We start from the raw sequence: 19,473 nt of genomic DNA on the forward strand, positions 1-19,473 counted from the left end.
CTCGGCTAGGGACAGGTTGACGTTTCACTGGTCTACTGCACCAAGGAAATTCGATCATTTTCCGGGTCTAACAGTGGGGGAAGAGTTGCTAGAATTCAAACATGCCACAAGACAAACCCAGGAAAATTCATTTTCATCACTGTTCTCTGAAATGCGCTGCCAACGTGGACAAGAGATGTGTCTTTTTAGAGTCTAATCAAACACTGACAACTGGTTGGGTTTTGCTGTTTTCCTTAAACCTAAGACTGAAGTCTCTCTCCTGCAGTACGACACCAAATGACTCACTAAAACAAAAGGGGCAATGTTCTTGGGATTTTTTTTTTAAACAGACATCTTGGGGGTAGAATCTATTTAAAACACTTTCTGTTTTTGGAGATACCAAAGCAAACTGCTCCTCCTTCTTCGTGGGCCACGAACCAAGCTGATTCTCATTAGCTGATGGGTTTGGGCTGAGTATGACAACTTGCTTTAAAAGGTGAGCAGAAGTGCCAATCCAGAGAGAACATTAGGATGTTTTGTTTTTCTTCAAGTGCCAGTGAATCATACTGACACCCAGTTCCAATTTGTTCCCTGCAGTTTCTGGGTTAAAAACAGAATGCAGGGGGAGGAGCCCAACACCTACATTGTGACAAGCTGTCATGTAGGCCGCTGGCAGGCAGGCCCCTGCACAACTCCGCAACAGGAAAGGATGTGGTCAGAAGTACATGCTAATTAGCAAGGGTAAGTTTTATCAAGTCCCTCATTAAGTTACACACTTTAAAACAAACAGTTTTGAACAGTATCTGATTCCCTGTCCTTCTCCTAAATGGCGACTTAAATCCAGTTCATGCAAAGGTACTTAACTAATTGTCCTTGCTATAGGGCAACTGTAAAAAAGGAAGATAATTGAAAGACAGCTCAAAAACACAGGCATCCTCCCCTAGAATGAAACTTCATAGTCGCTGGCAGATGCTCCAAACCCACCCCTACACTTCCTGTAACAAGACACACTGTCATAGTTTCATGTCCCCCAAAAAAGAAAGGGGGTTTTTCATTTCATTGCTCAAACCACACTGAAGTACTGGAGTTTCTGAAGTCAACTGCACTATGTACACCATGTGGATGACAGTCATTTGATTCTAAGTTTCCTTCATCAAACACGTTACCAACCCCACATCCTGAAGTTCTTCAAGCACACAGACTGCGAAAAGCACCTTAATACTGAAAAACCAGCCGCCGCATCCAGCAAAGGGTCCCTCCCGTTGCAACCTTCCATTCTATTTCTACAGCCTTAAATTAAACTTTCCCAATCATCCTTCTTTTCTTCCTCGTTGACGAAGGTTAACTTACATTTGCAACATGATTTGGTTCAAAAAGATGCCGTCCACTAAATCCATATACATAGTCAGGTTGTCCTGGTTGCTGCTTCCGAACGGGCCAAAAGTTTTCACCTGCGGGGAGCGGGAGGCGGAGAGAAAGGCAGAAAAGTCATCCCCACCAGGCCGGACTCCCGGGCAAAGGGCCGCGCGCGTGTGAGCAGAAAGGGGTTACCCACGCTCACCCTATCCTTCTGCGGGGGCCAGGGACTCTCTTCCCTTCCCGCATCAAAAAACAGACCTAGACAGTAGGAGGAAAACTTACTCGCCACTTTTCTCTAGCGTTCCACAACGGAAAAAAAAAAAAATAAAAGGGACTTTTCAACTTATTTCTCACATCCCCAATCAAATGGAAATCACTGCGCCCAGCCCAGTCTGATCACGTTCTCACTCGGCGCCCCTCGATTCCCACCCTTTATTGCCACCGACCGGCTGGATTCAGGGGTTCCGAAACTACACGAGGATATTTTTGGGAACTGGGTTCCTTTCGGGAGTGGTCAGAGCTTGGGGTCCGGGGCTGAGCGAGATGACCACTCGGACCCTGTCCGCTCCGGGACCGCCAAACTAGCGTCCCGGGGGGAACAGGTGTAACCGCTGGGCCCCTGGCCCGGCCGGGTGCGCGCCGAGGAGCTGTTGGCTAGAGAGTAGGAAATGCCTCTGGTCTCCGACCTCGGCCGTGAGCCACTTGCTGCGTCCCCCGCGTCCTGGGGGGACTGGCCAGAGATCCCGGCCGAGTCAGGTCTACGGTGTCCCGGGCCCGGCAGGAGAAGAGCCAGTGCACCAACAAAGGGGCGGGGGAGTCCCGTGCACTCACCCAGGTCACCAGCGGGCTCTGCAGGAAGAGCTCTAGGAGCTCGGACACCGTCACGTCCATGCTGAGGCTGCGCCCGCCGGCTGCGCGCCCCGCGTCCCCGTCCCCCGCACCGCGGCACAAAGCGGTTCTAACAGCGACCGGCGGGCGCGGGGCTGCGGCGGCTCGCGCCCGGGAGACAAAGGCGGGGCGCGAGCCCACGTTCCGCGGCTCTGGCGGCCCAGCGCCCCGCCCGGGGCTGGGGGAAGGGGAGGGCCTGCCGCTCGGGGAGGAACAATGCGGGAGGCAGCCCCGCCCCTAGGCGGCCCAGGGCAATCGGTGCGCCGCCTCGCGGTGCCCGGGAACCGGAGCCCGGGGGCGGGGCGTGACTGCGCGGGGCGCCGGGAGGGGGCGACGTTCTCGCACGTGTGAGCGTGGAGCCGCCCCTGCAGCGGATCCGGGCTTCCCCACACGTGGGGCTGCTGCCGCGCCGGCCGACGCTGAGCGGAGTCTTTACGCACTTGGAGCCCCAGCACGTGGCGTCACCCTGCGCGCGTGCGCCTGCGGCTGGAGTCTCTGCGCCACGTGCGGGGTAGGGCGCCCCGAAACTGGCGCCCGAGGGGAGCTAGGGCTTCTCACTTTCCGGGGTCGTCTACAGCCCGCCGCACATTTGGGGCGTAGGGGGAGGCCTGCTCCGCCGCTTTGCGGGGTCCGGACTGGTGGAGCCCATAGGGCGCGCGGAGCCGCCAACTTCCAGGTGCAGCCAAGAGGCCGGGCCCGGGCTAGTGGCGGGAGGGGCAGGCCAGCGCGCGTCGGGGTAGTGCTCCGCGCGGGAAACGCGCCGCAGCCGGGGGAGTGCCGGGGTCGGTTTCCGAGGTAGGTGAGAGGTGGGGCGCAGGCCCAGAAGGCAAAGGAGGAAACTAGGGTTTAGACTATAGGAGCGCGCCTCTTGCCTTCTTCCCGTGCCACCTCCGGGTCTGCCTACCTTCTGGAAGTTCCCGCACCGTCCTGGGTACACACCAGCTGTGACATCTTCTATTCTTCCCCCAGCACCTGCTACTTTACTGGAGAGGAGTCTGCGAATCTACCAGCCGAGTCCAGCTGGGTGGCAGGCGACATGAAAAAAAGGGGAAGTCCCCAACTGATGGAAGAAGATCCTGGGGGCCGGACCTCCCTAACTGGGAAACTTAAGTGAAGCATAAAGTCGGGGAGCCGCGGCTCGAGAGACCCGAATTCCAGGGTAATAATTTAACACTACGATCCAGTCATTGTTCAAAGTTCTTTATTCGTTTTAACTAATTTAATCCTGGCGGGAACGTATCTCACAGATGAGCACATTTATGCAGAGTTGCCTTGAAGCGGCAAGTATACGGTAGACACTCCATAAATGGTTGAGGTTGATTATGAAAGTCGGTTCTTTGTAGTGTTGGGGCTGCGGCATCTACTGGTGAGGCGTGGTATTCCAGCTCAATTCTGTCCGACTTTGCCAGGCTGGTAAGGGTGTGAGAACCTGGCCCCAGGAAACAAGTGGGCGGATGACGCCCTCTAAAGAGAGGTGTGGAAGTCAGGGTAACCGGAAAGAAAGTGGGAGACCACGGAAGAACTAAAATTTCGAACCACGTGGTTGGGGATTACTTGTGTACCTTATTCACTTTAATAAGGTGATAATCCATTTAATAAGAGTTAATTTGACTAAACGTAAATTGGTTGTGAATAAACATCCAACTCAGCTTAAAAGGTCCCTGTCCTGGAAAGTAAGGCTTGCTGATGCGGCCAGAGTATTTTTCCAGCAAACCCCCGCTTTTAGGAGAAGGAGGAAGTATGCTCATCAAATACCTGAAGTCAGGTATTTGATGAGCATACTTTTTCACAACAAGAAGTACACTGGATAAATGCTTTCTGACAGCTGTGGAGTCATTTTTCCTTAAGATATTGACAGTTTCTGGGCTTCAGGTAAGTCAGTAATGAATGTTTTGAAGTCACCCATCTTCTATTTGTTCGCACCACGCCACCCATCAGCCCTCCTGTTTCCTGTGAGACAAGCAGTCAGGCAAACCTGGATCGTATCCAGGTTACAGAGTTGGAAGACTACAAAAGGACCAGGTGACCTGGAAAAGTTACCTTATAGAAGTTTCTTATTGCACACGATCAGGCTAAGACCATTTTTACTATGGGACTTCACGAGGTAATTTTGAAGTTCAAGATAATGCATGTAATAGTATTTTGTAAGCCATAAAGCTTTTAAAGATGTATAGTCACAGAATCTTCCTCATCGTCTACCCTGTCGTAGTAATGCTGTAATAAGAATCATTTCCCCTAAATCTCCATCAGGCTGGGGCACGAGCTTCAGGGAGCGCACTGGCCATCCACAAATCACTAAAGTACAATACTTCCACTTCCCTTACCCGTTTCCCCCAAGTGCCCCTTGTCTAAGCCTCAAACTTTTGTTCTTTTTTTAATTTCCTTGTTAGTTTTTGAATATAAAATAATTTATCTGCTTTGTTTATACATTGCTTTCTGGAGAGAAAACGGGACCTTATTCTTTATTCTGATAAAGGAGCTTCCTTCTCTACTCAGAAAACGCTGACTTTGCAGTGTAAAGTAAGTGCATGTTACCTGATAGGAGCTTACATTTTTGTATAACTTTTGGGGGGTGAGGAGGGACTGCTGTTTGTTAATGTGGTCTTTTGGCTTGATTTTTGTTATGACATATATTACATTTATAATTGAAAAATATTTTTTGAAAATCGAATCCACATAAGAAAACTTGATCTAACAAAAAACATAAGTTGGATTGAAATTTGTGCCTGCAGAGTTTGCCACAAATGTCCTTTACATGGTCAGTTATCAGTTTAATTAATTTAAAATACACTTTGGCTTTTAAAGCTTTGATTTTTTTTTTTTGCATGAGCAGGCACCGGAAAGCAAACCCAAGTCTCCGGCATGGCAGGTGAGAACTCTGCCTGCTGAGCCACCGTGGTCCTCAAGCTTTGATTTTAACACCTCATTTTAGGAATGCATTTTCTGCATGATTCAGTATAAACATAAATAATTAAATAAAAAAAAGATGTTATTCTGCGATAGTTTTATGTTCAGTGACCTATCTCATATTTTGGAATATTTTTAAAATATCAAAATAAGTCAATATTATTGTCAAATGCAGGAACAGAATTAAGGCTTTTAGGGTCTTTTGGGAAGTAATGATAAGACTGTATCTGCTTTCAGGCTACTCGTGCTAATGTCCAGCTGTGGCTTCAGGGGAAGTTTCAACAAATTGTATTTCAAAGAATTACAATTGTAATTCTGTATTAATACTAATTAATACTGTAAAATATTACTGTAATATTTTACAGTAATATTTACTGTAAAATTTGGCAAGGCTGAAGTATAATTGTGGTATTGAAAACCAGGAAGCACAAGTGAACATACTTTCAGCCAATTTCTTTTTCCTGTAACTTTCTCCTAAAGGTATAGGATGAGCCATCTGAAATTGCTAGTATTTGTTAAATTTTGACCTACAAAAATAGCAATTTGGTGTCATTCAACCTAAAGGATAGCCATGATAATTGATAATTGAATACTTATTAAATATTTTCTGCTAGGCAGAATTTTAGAACTCTCCATTACTCATTTAGTCCTCACAGCAACCCTCTGAAATAGGTCCTACATTATTCCTGTTTCCTAGGAGAATGTGTTAATATCAATATAATAGTAATAGATGCATTTAATAAACATTATTGAGCATATGCTAAGTCCTAAACATTCTAATAAGCACTTTGACTGAGACATGAATCTAAAGAGGAAGTAAGAAATGAACACACAGGTAAAGTTAAATCCTTTAGGCTTTTTAAAAGCTACATATCTATCTTTTAAAAAGAAACACCAATGAAAATAAAAGTTAAATCATTTATTATGAAGCTGGCTTATTAAATGATGCAGCACAGTTTTATGTAATGAGAAAACCTTAGCTGGTATATTAGGAAATGCTAGGTGCCAACAAAAATTTGGGTTTGAGTCCTGGCTCTGTCACTGTTAAGGGTTGCAGAAACTTTTACAGCTACCACAACAGCTACTGACACCAACTCAGCACAAAAATTCAGTCAGCAACCGCAGGCACTGTAGTAACTCAGTTCAGTTCAATTCTGACTCTACCTGGAGGCAGGTCAGACCCCACAGGTCTTCCCCTGAAGATTGACCTTCAGGCACCAGCCACAAGTCTGGGAGCTCAGGCTGCCTGCACTTCTGACCAACTGGCCACAAATTCAAGGGGCTCCTACCACTCTCGTGTTAGAACACTCCCTTGTGTTAGACAAATCACTAGGATGAAAGCACCTAGACTTATGATTGTGGCTTCATTATCCTAAGAGTATACAAATAAGCCACAGGAAGAGATACCAAGGATGAAGTCTGAGAGGGCTCGAACCCAAGCTTCTGTGTCCTCTCCGTCTGGAGTCAGAAGGCAGAGAGATGACCTGATCAATTGTGGAAGCGCACTGGAGTTTTCAGTGTTTCGGGTTTATATGAGTGTTACCACTTTGGCCTGACTGCCGGAATCCACGCTATATGGTTGAACTCAATCTGCAGCCTCCTCCCTTCTCAAGGGTCAGGAGATCGGGCTGATTTTTATAGAGGCTCAAATCCCTAACCACATGCTCTGTCTTTCTGGTATGGCCAGCCTCGATGCTAAAATGGTAGGTGTAGCTGGCCCCATCCTGCCATCTCATTAGCATATGAACTATAGGGTGTCGTCCTGGGGCCTCCATGAATAACAAGACAGTCCCATCACAGAGAATTCCAGAGATGCAGAGTTTACCTTCACTGTAACCTCTGCTGACCAAGACCAGTCAAGTTTTCATTGTGCTGCAGCTGCCCACTTGTTGTGTGACCTTAAACAAGTCTTTGCTACCCTGTGCTGCCGCATCTGCATAATGTGGCTCCTGCTACCAACTTCACAGGAGTGTTGGGATCTGGGTTTACACAGATGGACAGTGACTTGTGTAAAGTACCTGGCTGGTCCTAAAGCCTCACTGAAAAGTAGCTTTTTTAAAAAATAAAATTTTTATTTTGAAATCATTTCAAACTTACAAGACGATTGCAAAAATAAGACAAAACGCATACAGCAAACTCCAACATACTCCCATCCAGAAACCCAGATCCACCAGCTTTTGAAATTCTGTCACATTTGCTGCATCACTTTTTTTTTCTCCACCCACCTCTCCCTTTATCCTTCTAGCTTTTAAACATTTAAAAGTAGGTTGTGTATGTGATGCTTCTTGAACACTTGATACTTTCATGTACTTTTCTGAAGAACAGGGATGTTCACTTATTTAACCGCTTTAAATATAGTACTCAGGGCAGGCCACGATGACTCAGCAGGCAGTTTTCACCTGCTGTGCCGGAGACCTAGGTTTGATTCCCGGTGCCTGCCTGTGCAAAAAAGTAGATACAATACTCCAAGAAATTTAGTCTATAGTCCAGTTTTTCCAGATGTCCCAATAATATCCTTTTAGACATTTTCTCCTCCGTTATTAGATCTAATCTTGGATCATGTATTGCATTTAGTTGTCATTGTCTCTTTAGTCTTTTTTATTATTGTTTCAGAGACTTATATACAACATGAACTTTACTGTTTCAATGATACCCAAGCATGCAATTGAGTAGGATCAATCACAAAGGCACTGTACCCTCACCACCATCCATTACCACTACTATCCCATCACCCCAATCAGAATCCCTGTACCCATTATGCATTAACCCCCATTCTCAATCTCCCTGCCCCATCTACCCCTGGTTACCTAATACTTAGTCTACTATCTGTCTCTATGAATTTGCATAACCTGGCTATTTAATATAAGTGGAATCACACCATATCAGTCCCTTTGTATCTTCCATATTTCACTCAGCATGATGTCTTTAAGGTTTGTGCATATGCATCGGAACTTCATTCCCACAGCTGAGTAATGTTCCATTGCATGTATATACCACATTTCTTTATCCATTCATTAGCAGGTGGATTTTTGGATTGGATCCACCCTCTAGCTATTGTGAATAATGCTGCTATGAATATTGGTGTACAAATATCTGTCTAACTGCCTGCTTTCAGTTCTTTGGGTATATACCTAGAGGTGGGATTAGCAAGTCATGGATTGTTCTATGTTAAATTTGTTGAAGAATCACTAAACTGTTTTGCACGGTGGCTGTACCATTTTACATTTGCACCAAATATGTATGAAGATTCCCATATCTGTGCTTCTTCACCAGCATGTTATTTCCCTTTTTATAAAAAGCAGCCATTCCTACTGGGTATGTGGTGCTATGTCATCATGGCCTTGATATGCATTTCCCTAATGGCTAATGATGTTGAGCATGTTTTCATGAACGTATTACCCATTTGTATATCTTGTTTGGAGAAATGTCTGTTCAGATTCTTTGCCCGATTTTTAATTGGGTTGTTTGTCTTTCTACTGACTTGCAAGAGTTCTTTATATATTCTGAATATTAAACTATCAGATACAAGTTTTCCAAATATTTTCTACATCCTGTTATCTTTTTTTTTTTTTGAAGGTATATCTTTTTTTTAATTAGAGAAATTGTAAGTTTACAGAAAAATTATAAAATCATGTAGAAAATACAGGGTTCTCATATGCCACCCCTCATTTTAATACCGTGTATTGGTGTGGCACTTTTGTTACAATTGATAAAAGAATATTATTATAAAAGAATATTATTATTATAATTGAACTATTATCTATAGTCCATGATTTACATTAGAATTCATTGATCTTTTTTTAAGTTTTTATTCTAATAACATACATACAACCTAAATTGATCCTTTTAGTCACATTCAAATGTGTATTTCAGTGCTGTTAATCATATATACAGTGTTGTGCTGCCTTAACGACCATCCGTCATCAAAACTTTTCCATTACCCTAAATAGAAACTGTACAGTTTAAGCATTAACACCCCATTCTGTATCCCTACTACAGCCCCTGGTAGCCTATATTCTAGTTTCTGACTATAAATTTGCTTCATCTAATTATTTCATATCAGTGAGTTCATACAATATTTATCCTTTTGTGTCAGACTTATATCACTCAACATAATTTCTTCACAGTTCATCTGTGTTGTTGCATGTATCAGAACTTCGCTTTTAGAGGTAAATTTTTCATTGTGTGAACATGCCACATTTTGTTTATACATTCATCAGTTGGTGGGCACTTGGGTTGCTTCCATCTTTTAGTAATTGTGAATAATCCTGCTATAAATGTTACTGTGCATATAGCTGCACAAGTCTCTGTTCTCTATTCTTTTAGGTATATATCTAGAAGTAGGATTGCTGGGTCATGTGCTAGTTCTATACTTAACTTTTTGAGGAATTGCCAAACTGTCTTCCAGATGGTTGTACCATTTCACATTCCCTCCAATAGTGGATGAACATATTTTTCCACATTCTCAAACATTTGTAATTTTCCGTGTGTAATTTTGGGTATGAAGTGGTACCTCGTGTTTCTTTGTTTTTTTTTTAATTTTTAAATTTTTTTAAAAAAGTTGCAAGAAAGAAACACAAACATTCTCAACATACGATCATTCCGTTCTACATTTATAATCAATAATTCACAATATCATCACATAGTTGCATATTCGTCATCATGATCATTTCTTAGAACATTTGCATCAATTCAGAAAAAGAAATACACAACAGAAACATGAAACAAAAACAGAAAGAAAAAATTATACATACCATACCCTTTACCCTCGCTTTCATTTACCGCTAGTATTTCAAACTAAATTTAACATTTGTTCCCCCTATTATTTATTTTTATTCCGTATGTTTTACTCGTCTCTTGATAAGGTAGATAAAAGGAGCATCAGACACAAGGTTTTCACAATCACATGGTCATATTGTGAAAGCTCTATCATTATATAATCATCTTCAAGAAACATGGCTAGTGGAACACAGCTCTACATTTTCAGGCAGTTCCCTCCAGCCTCTCCATTACATCTTGGATAACAAGGTGATATATACTTAATGCGTAAGAATAACCTCCAGGATAACCTCTCGACTCTGTTTGGAATCTGTCAGCCATTGACATTTTGTCTCATTTCATTCTTCCCCCTTTTGGTCGAGAAGGTTTTGTCAATCCCTTGATGCTGAGTCTCAGCTCATTCTAGGATTTCTGTCCCACGTTGCCAGGAAGGTCCACACTCCTGGGAGTCGCATCCCATGTAGATGGGGAGGGTGGTGCGTTTGCTTGTTGTGTTGGCTGGAGAGAGAAGCCACATCTGAGCAACAAAAGATGTTCTCTTGGGGGTGACTCTTAGGCCTGATTTTAAGTAGGCTTGACCTATCCTTTGTGGGGTTAAGTTTCATATGCACAAACCCCAAGACTGGGGGCTCAGCCTATACCTTTGGTTGTCCGCACTGCTTGTGAGAATATCAAGAATTCAACTTGGGGAGGTTGAATTTTCCCCCGTTTTCCATTCCCCAAAGGGGACTTAGCAAATACTTTTCCACTCACTGATCAAATCACTCTGGGATTCATTGGGGCATCACTCTGGACAAACCAACAAAATCTCATGTCCTACCCAAGGTTCCATGTACTTATGTTGTTCAACCAACTATCTACATAAGTTATATTAGGAAATGCACTCGTCAAAATATAAATTTTATACCAAATAAGCATTTTTTGCTTTAGTCTCACACATAAGTTGAAATTTTAAAATATTAATTACCATCTGTTTTCAGCACCCTGCAGTAATGACATTCCTTTGTTCCTCCTCATGCAAAAAAATTTTTAAATTTGTACATTTAGTCACTATCATTATACGCTCTAGGCATTCCTAGATTATACCATCTCAATCTTTATCGTCTATCTTTCTTTGTGATTTCATTTATGCCCCCAGCCCTCCTCCCTCTATCATTCTCACATTCAGCTTCATTCAGTGTCTTAACATAATTGTATTACAGTTAGGTAGTATTGTGCTGTCCATTTCTGAGTTTTTATATTCAGTCCTGTTGCACAATCTGTATCCCTTCAGCTCCAATTACCCAACATCTTACCCTATTTCTATTTCCTGATGGTCTCTGTTACCAACGAAATATTCCAAGTTTATTCACTAATATCAGTTCATATCGGTGAGACCATACAGTATTTGCCCTTTTGTTTTTGGCTAATCTCACTCAGTGTAATGTCCTTAATGTCCATTCATGTTGTTACATACTTCATAACTTTATTCTGTCTTACAGCTGCATAATATTCCATTGTATGTATATGCCAGAGTTTATTTAGCCCCCCTTCTGTTGATGGACATTTTGGCTGTTTCCTTCTCTTGGTAATTGTAAATAATGCTGCTATAAACATTGGTGTGCAAATGTCCGTTTGTGACCTTACCCTCATGTCCTTTGAGTAGAGGCAGCATATAGATGGGTGCTGTTTTTTAATCCATTCTGCCAGTCTTTGTCTTTTGATTGGGGAGTTTAATCCATTAACATTTAGTGTTATTACTACGCGGGTAGTACTTTCTTCTACCTTTTTGTCTTTTGGATTTTGTGTGTCATACCTAATTTTCCTTCTTTTTACCTTTACTCATGGTCTTCCTTTCTGCACTCTTCTCCATACTTCTCTTCTGGTCTTTTCATATCTGTTTCTAGTGCTCCCTTTAGTATTTCTTGCAGAGCTGGTCTCTTGGTCACAAATTCTCTCAGTGATTTTTTTGTTTGAAAATGTTTTAATTTCTCCCTCACTTTTGAAGGACAGTTTTGCTGGATATAGAATTCTTGGTTGGCAGTTTTTCTCTTTTACACTAAGTATCTTAGTGTAGTAAGTATCTACACTAAGTATCTTAGTGTAAAAGATACTTCAATCCCTAGAAACCCTGGGAACTTTCTGCAATAGAAACCCTTGAGTGGCCTCTCAAAAATACCCTTCCATATCACCATAGATTGTCACGGGTTAAACTGAATTACTTTCAGTCTATTGAATCCTACCAACCGAAGCAAGAATTTCATGGCTACACTGTCTACATCTAGATTTAGCGTGAAAGAAATCATTCTAAGACAACTTGTAAAATTAATCTCACTGTTTTTATTGTTCTGCCTGAGCCCTAACTATGGCATAACAGATTTGCTAATCCGCAAGCTCATGGAGCCAGCAATCCCAGTGTCATCTGCAGATCATTGGATGCACTTTGTATACTTGAAACCATTTTCTTGTATTCTATTACCTGCTCTAAAAACCTGGGCTTTAAAGAGTCAAAGAAAACATATTTTGTCTCATCATTCATGAGTTCTCCAGGATGTGCGAACAGTCTTGTAGAAACCGTGGAATTCAGGCCAGATAGCTCCAACTCAGAGCACTTCTCCTCGAGGAAAACACTTGGCAGCTCATCCACAAAAACTCCCCTTTATAACTGCAACAGATTCAGTTTTTGATGGCAGAGTAGCTATGACAGCCGGGGGCATCGTTTTCCGAGGTCAGTGCCCCCCGCCAGCACCTGGCCAGTGGGAGGTAACACCTCAGCAAAGTGCTCTTCTGCCGGAGAGGGGACAGACTCACAGCCGTGCTCCGAGCACTTGGTGATGCTGAGTTTCTTAGTGATTCTCTCAAATATGGCAACATTTTGTTGCCATTAAGCAGCAAGAGTTCCAGCTCACTCAAAACATTTTTCATTTCTCTTAACTCACTTCGTGAATTTCCATGTCCATTCACCATAGTTTTATTCATCCAGAAAGGCCTATCTGAAGATCTCTCCTTCCGTGTTGTGTGATTAGACTCATGTAAGAGTGTGTCCGAGTCATCTCCTCCCCCCACCTTCGCTATGGCCAACCTGCCGAGAGCCCCTCTTCCATCCTCATATTTTGAATCTTTTGATGCAGGGAGCCGGAGGACACACCTCCATCACAACCAGAGGAAGGCATTCAACGGATTGCAATATGAAACCGCAAGCAGATGTTGCACGTTATGAAAGCCACGATATAGAGGTAGGAGAAGGTGATACGCAGCGGCCAGGGCAGATGGAAGAAGATGAGCAGAGTGAGGGTCAGGCCCTTACAGATGACTCCAGAAGAACCGGCTGTACTCTGGAAAGACAGAGCCGCTGCCATATAGAGAGACCAGTGCCTTCGCGCGCTCCTACCGCTCTCGCGCGCTCCCACCGCCCGCCCACTGCTTGCCGCTGCGCCTTGGGCCTCTGCCCTGGTACCTGGGTCGGCTTCCACGCTGAGGGAACGGCGGCCAGCCCACAGTTAGCTCCGCGCATGGCGCTCGGGATCAGCAATGGAGTTTTAGACTTTACACCAAAAGCATGACCAACAACAAAGAGAAATTTGATTTCATCAAAATTAAGAGTTTGTGTACATGAAAAGTCATAAGAAAGTGAAAAGAAAAAAATTACCATTAACATCCTACTCAATGGTGAAAGACTGAACGCTTTCCTTCTAGTATCAGCAACATTATGTCAAAACTGCCTGGTGGAGGTTGAAAAAATACACTCCCCCTGAGGTCATCAGGGAAAGGTTTGCTGAACAACTTCATTGTCTGGGCATGCCAGAAAAGTATACTTTATGGGAACCAAAAGGGGGGAAAAAGGGCTTTTTGTCATCTTTTCTTTGAAATTGGTCTGCAGTCCTTCTTGGTTCCCTGACCTTGTTTTGATCACTTAAACATGGGCAATTCTAAAGATACAGAACAAATTATACCAAATGTCAACCAAATGGTTGTTCCCATTGCTTTCAAGCATATCAAGAATTTGCAATGGAGGAGTTTAATATTTCTTTCTTTCTTCCCAGTCCCCCAAAGGGACTTTGCAAATACTTTTTTATTCTCTGTCCAAATTACCCTGGGATGTACAGATCACACTAATCTGTACAAATCAACAAGATTTCACTTCCTATTCAAAATTCTGTGTAATTATGGTATTGAAATAAACTGATAGTACAGGATAAATTAGATAATGGGCTACCCAAAATAAAAATTTTGCAACAAATAAACATATCTCATAGAGAAGTTGAAGGGTTAAAATATGGACTGTATCATCTTTTACCCAGTATGCTGATTTACCTTAGTCTTATCCAGATCAGCTTCATTCATGTCTCTAGTCGAAGTCTAATCACTTTTTCAACATTTGTAACAGTTGCTATATAGGGTAATGCTGACTTTCATAGATTCAGTGCTCTAACTCTGACTCTCAGGTGTTATTAAATACTCGAAGTTTCAGAGAATGATGAGGTTATACACAAATAGCTCAGTATCTCAGAATTTAAAAATAGTTCAACTCGAACATATGTGACTGCTGAAAGAGCTTACAAGCTAGGAAACTTTACTATACACACCAACCTGATAACCCATGCTCTCAAGTTCACTTCCTCAAGTTTGTATATTATAGTTGGTCCATATGATTGAGGCATGATAATATTTGTCTTTTTGTTTCTAACATTTAATTCAACATACTGTCCTTAAGGTTTGTTCACCTAGTTGCATGCCTCACTACTTCATTCCCTCTTGCAGCTGCTTAGTAGTCCATTGTATGTATATTTTAGTTTCCCTTCCATTCCTCAGTTGTACTCTTTGGCAACCTCCATCCATTGTGAATTGTGAACACTGCCTCCATAAACACCAGTATGCAAATGTCTACTCGTGTACCACTCTCAGATCCTCCAGTTATTTATCTAGCAACGGGGTTGCAGGATCATATTGCAACCCCACCCCTAGCTTCCTATGGAACCACCACCCTGCCCTCTGGAGGGGCTGTGTCTCTCAGCTTGCCTACCAACAATGAATAGATATGTCTCTTTAACATTTTTATCTCTGTTCATTTTTAAAGTAGTTATTTGCACATAATACAATCCAACAAGTAAATAGCCATGCCTTTCCCACCATAATCTACATGAAGACGTTTCCTTTTCTTCTGTAAAGAATCCATATCCCTCCCCACATTCCTCACTGTTGACACTACTTTTGGCATAATGCCTTTGTTACACTCAGTAGAAGCATATTACATTGTTATTGTTGACTATAGACCCTAGCTTACATTGGTTGTATTTTTTCTTGTATACCATCACATTTTCAAGACCTTGCAATGTTAACATTCATTTGTTCTCCCCCGTGAAAAAAACATTTTTATATTTATACATTTAATCTCCATCGTTGTCCACTCTAGGCATTCCTAAGTTATACTATCCGTCTTTATCCTCTGTCTTTCCTTCTGGTGACATACGTGCCCCAGCCATTCTCCCTCAGCTACTCACTTTGAACTTCGTGTACTTATATTATTGCACTACAATCAGATAGTATGGTGCTATCCATTTCTGAATTTTTACAGTTAGTACTGTTCCATATTCTCTATTCTTTCAGCACCAACTGCACAATCCCTATTTCTGTATCCTAATAACCAGTGTTCTTAACTTTAACTCTGAAAGTTCACTCACTAATGTTAGTTCATGTTAGTGAGATCATATAGTATTTGTCTTTTTGTTTTCTGGTAATTTCACTCAGCACAATGTCCTTAAGGTTCACCCACTTATTACATGCTTCATGATTTTATTCTGTCTTACACCTGTGTAACACTCCATTGTATGTATATATACCACAGCTTGTTTAGCCACTTGCTTGTTGGTACACATTTGGGCTGTTTCCATCTCTTGGTAATTGTAAATAATGCTGCTATAAATATCAGTGTGCAAATGTCCATTTGTGTCCTTACCTTTAGTTTCTCTGAATATAATATAATATATAATATTATATTATATATAATCCCATCCAATAATGAGATTGCTGGATCATATGTCAGTTCTATACTTAGCTTCCTGAAGAACTGCCAAAGTGCTTTCTAAAGTCGTTGCACTATTTTACATTCCTACCAACAACGGATAAGTGTGCTGCTTTCTCCACAACGTCTCCTGCACTTGTCATTTTCTGTTTTCTTGATAATGAACATTCTAGTGGGTGTGAGATATCTCATTGTGGTTTTGATTTGCACTTTCCTAATAGCCAATAAAGTTGAACGTCTTTTTATGTGCCTTTTAGCCATTTGTATTTCCTCTTCTTAAAAATGTCTGTTCATGTATTTTGCCCATTTTTTAATTGGGTTGTTTGTCTTTTTGTTGTTAAGTTGTAGAATCTTTTCATATGTTCTGGATATTAAATCCTTATCTGATAATGTGGTTTCCAAATATTGTCTCCCATTGCATAGGCTGCCTTTTTACTTTCCTGACAAATTTCTTTTATGTAAAAGTGTATGCAGTTTAATTTTGAGGAGACCCCATTTATTTCATTTTTCATTTCTTGTACTTCCAGTGTAAGGTATAGGAAATCACCTCATATCACAAGATTTGTAAGACATTTTTCTGCATTTTCTTTTAAAAGTTTTATGGCTTAGCCCTAATGTTTAGGTCTTTGATCCATTTTGAGTTATTTTTGTGTAGAGTGTGAGATATGGCTCCTCTTTCATTCTTTTGCATGCGGATATCCAGTTCTCCAAATACCATTTATTGAAGGTACTGCTCTGTCCCAGTTAAGTTGGCTTGACTGGCTTATCAAAGATCAGTTGTCTACATATGAAAGGGTCTATTTCTGAACACTCAATTTGATTCCATTGGTCAGTTTATCTATCTTTATGCCAGTACCATGCTGTTTTGACCACAGTAGCTTTCTCATATGATTTAAAGTCAGATAGTGTGAGACCTCTTACTTCATTTTTCTTTCTAAAGATATTTTTAGCTATTCAGGGCAACAAACTTCTCCAAATAGATTTGGTTATTGTTTTCTCTGTTTCTGTAAAGTAAGTTTTTGGGATTTTCATTGGTATTGCATTGAATATACAAATCAATTGAGTACAATTGACATCTTAATTATATTTAGTCTTCCAATCCATGAACATGATATGCCCTTCCCATTTATTTAGGTCTTACATGATTTCTTTTAGCCATTTCTTATGGTTTTCTGTGTATAGGTCTTTTGTATCCTAAGTTAAATTTATTCCTGAATATTTTATTCTTTTAGTTGCTATTGTAAATGGAGCTGTTTTCTTTATTTCCTCCTCAGATTGCTCATTACTAGTGTATGCAAACACTACGATTTGGGGGTATTAATCTTGTACCTTGCCACTTTGTTGTGCTCACTTATTAGCTCTAGTAGCTTTGTTGTAGATTCTTGAGGGTTTTTGACAAATAGTATCATATCATCTTCAAAGATTGAGAATTTTACTTCTTTCCAATTTGGATGTCTTTTATTTCTTTTTCTTGTTTAATTGCTCTGGCTAAAACTTCCAGCACAATGTTGAATAAAAATGGAGACAGTGGGCATCCTTGTATTGTTCCTGTACTTAGCAGGAAAGCTTTCAGTCTTTCCTAATTGAGGATGATGTTAGCTGTGGGTTTTTCATATACTTCCTTTATCATGTTGAGGAAATTCCATTGTACTCCTATCCTTTGATGTGTTTTCATGAAGAAAGTGTGTTGAATTTTGTCAAATGCCTTTTCTGCATCAATCAAGATGATCATGCAGTTTTTCTGTTTTGACTTATCGATATGGTGTATTATAATAACTGATTTTCTTGTGTTGAACCAGCCTTGCATACCTGGAATAAACCTCACTTGCTCATGGTATATAATTCTTTCAGTGTGTTGCTGGATTTGATTTGCAAGTATTTTGTTCAGGATCTTTGCATCTACATTCGTTATAGAGATTGGTCTGTTATTTTTTTTTTTTTTCTGCTATTATATTTGTCTGGCTTTGGTATTAGGGTGCTCTTGGCTTCATAGAATGAGTTAGCTAGCTTTCCCTCCTGTGTTGGTTTGAAGCTATTATGTACCCCCCAAAAAGCCGTGTCCTTGAATCCTCATTCAGTATTGCTGGGTGGAATCTTTTTTATTCTTCCCATGGAGATATGACCAATAAATTGTGGGTGGTAACTTTTGATCAGATGTTTTCCATGGAGATGTGTCTCCACCCATTCAAGATAGGGTTGCTTACTGGAGCCTTTTAAGAGGGAAATATTTTGGAAAAAGCTTTAGCACAATGAGAGCCATGAAAGCCACCAGCAGCAGCAGCTCACAGAACGGACAGAGCCCAGAGGAAGCCATTGATGAAGCCTTATGAGATAAGGAGAGAAAGCGAGCAGACATCGCCATGTGCCCTCCCAGCTGAGAGAGAAACCCTGAACTTCATCTGCCCTTTCTTTGGAGTTGAGGTATCTTTCTCTTGATGCCTTAATTTGGACATTTTCATGGCCTTGAAACTTAAATTTGCAACTTAATAAATTCCTCTTTTTAAAAGCTGTTCTGTTTCTGCATTCTGGCAGCTTAAAACCAAAATACCTGCTCTTCAGTTTTTTGAAGAGTTTGAGCAGGATTTATACTAATTATTTCTTGAATGCTTGGTAGAATTCACATGTGAAGTTGTCTGTTCCTGGATTTTTCTTTTTGAGGAGTTACTTGATAACTGATTCAATCTCTTTACTTGTGATTGGTTTGTTGAGGTTGTCTATTTCTTCTCCAGTCAGTGTTGGTTTTTCTTGCCTTCCTAAGAAGTTGTTCTTTTCTTCTAGGTTGTCTGATTTATTAGCATATGGTTGCTCATAGTATCTTCTCATTACCCTCTTTATTTCTGAGAGGTCAGTGGATATGTCCCCTCTTCCGTTTCTGATTTTATATGTTTGCATCTCTCTTTTTTTCTTTGTCAGCCTACCTAAGGGTCCATTGATTTTATTTATTTTCTCAACAAACCAACTTCTGGTTTTCTTAATTTTCTCTATTGTTTTCATATTCTCAATTTCATTTATTTCTGCCCTAATCTTTGTTATTTCTCTCCTGCTGTTTGCTTTAGGGTTAGTTTTCTGTTCTTTCAGTAGTTCGTCCAGGTGAACAATTAATTCCTCAATTTTTGTACTTTCTCCTTTTTAAAGATAGGAATTTAGTGCAATAAATTCCCCTCTCACTACCACCTTTGCAGCATCTCATAAATTTTGATGTGTTGTACTTTCATTTTCATTTGCCTGGATATATTTTCTGATTTCTCTTGTAACTTCTTCCTTGACCTACTGATTGTTTAAGAGTGTGCTGTTTAGCTTCCATATACTTGTGAATTGTCTGGCCCTCTGCCTTGTATAGATTCCCAGCTTCATTCTATTATGGTCCGAGAAAGTGTTTTGTATGATTTCAATCTTTATGAATTTATGCAGAGTTGCTTTGTGACCCAGCAGTATGGTCTATCCTTCAGAATGATCCATGAGTATTTGAGAAAAATATGTATCCTGCTTTTGTAGGGTGTAATTTTCTTTAAATGTCTGTCAAATCTAGTTTGTTTATTGTATTATTCAAAATCTCTGTT

At 41.1% G+C, this 19,473-nt stretch overlaps 1 protein-coding gene and 1 long non-coding RNA gene across 3 annotated transcripts in view; one reads left to right on the plus strand and one right to left on the minus strand.

The window, feature by feature from the left end:
* The window catches only part of CCDC88C (coiled-coil and HOOK domain protein 88C), a 149,560-nt gene extending 147,228 nt beyond the window's left edge, over nt 1-2,332 (minus strand). Inside the window, exons 1-2 of the mRNA XM_077123347.1 lie at nt 2,170-2,332; nt 1,330-1,430 (exon numbers count right to left, since the gene is read on the minus strand). Of these exons, the coding sequence (XP_076979462.1) occupies nt 1,330-1,430; nt 2,170-2,229 (161 nt within the window). The 5' untranslated portion in view covers nt 2,230-2,332. The remainder of the gene's footprint in view (nt 1-1,329; nt 1,431-2,169) is intronic.
* A 277-nt stretch (nt 2,333-2,609) lies between these two features.
* On the plus strand, nt 2,610-16,199 carry LOC143652118 (uncharacterized). Of its 2 annotated transcripts, XR_013160430.1 has the most exons (4): nt 2,610-2,902; nt 3,196-3,385; nt 4,669-4,746; nt 13,023-16,199. It is a non-coding gene; the product is annotated as an uncharacterized LOC143652118 (long non-coding RNA). The 2 variants fall into 2 exon arrangements; XR_013160429.1 differs by lacking the exon at nt 4,669-4,746.
* The last annotated feature ends 3,274 nt before the right edge of the window (nt 16,200-19,473 follow it).

The sequence above is a fragment of the Tamandua tetradactyla genome, chromosome 12, assembly GCF_023851605.1.
Source record: "Tamandua tetradactyla isolate mTamTet1 chromosome 12, mTamTet1.pri, whole genome shotgun sequence".
NCBI classification, from domain to species: domain Eukaryota; kingdom Metazoa; phylum Chordata; class Mammalia; order Pilosa; family Myrmecophagidae; genus Tamandua; species Tamandua tetradactyla.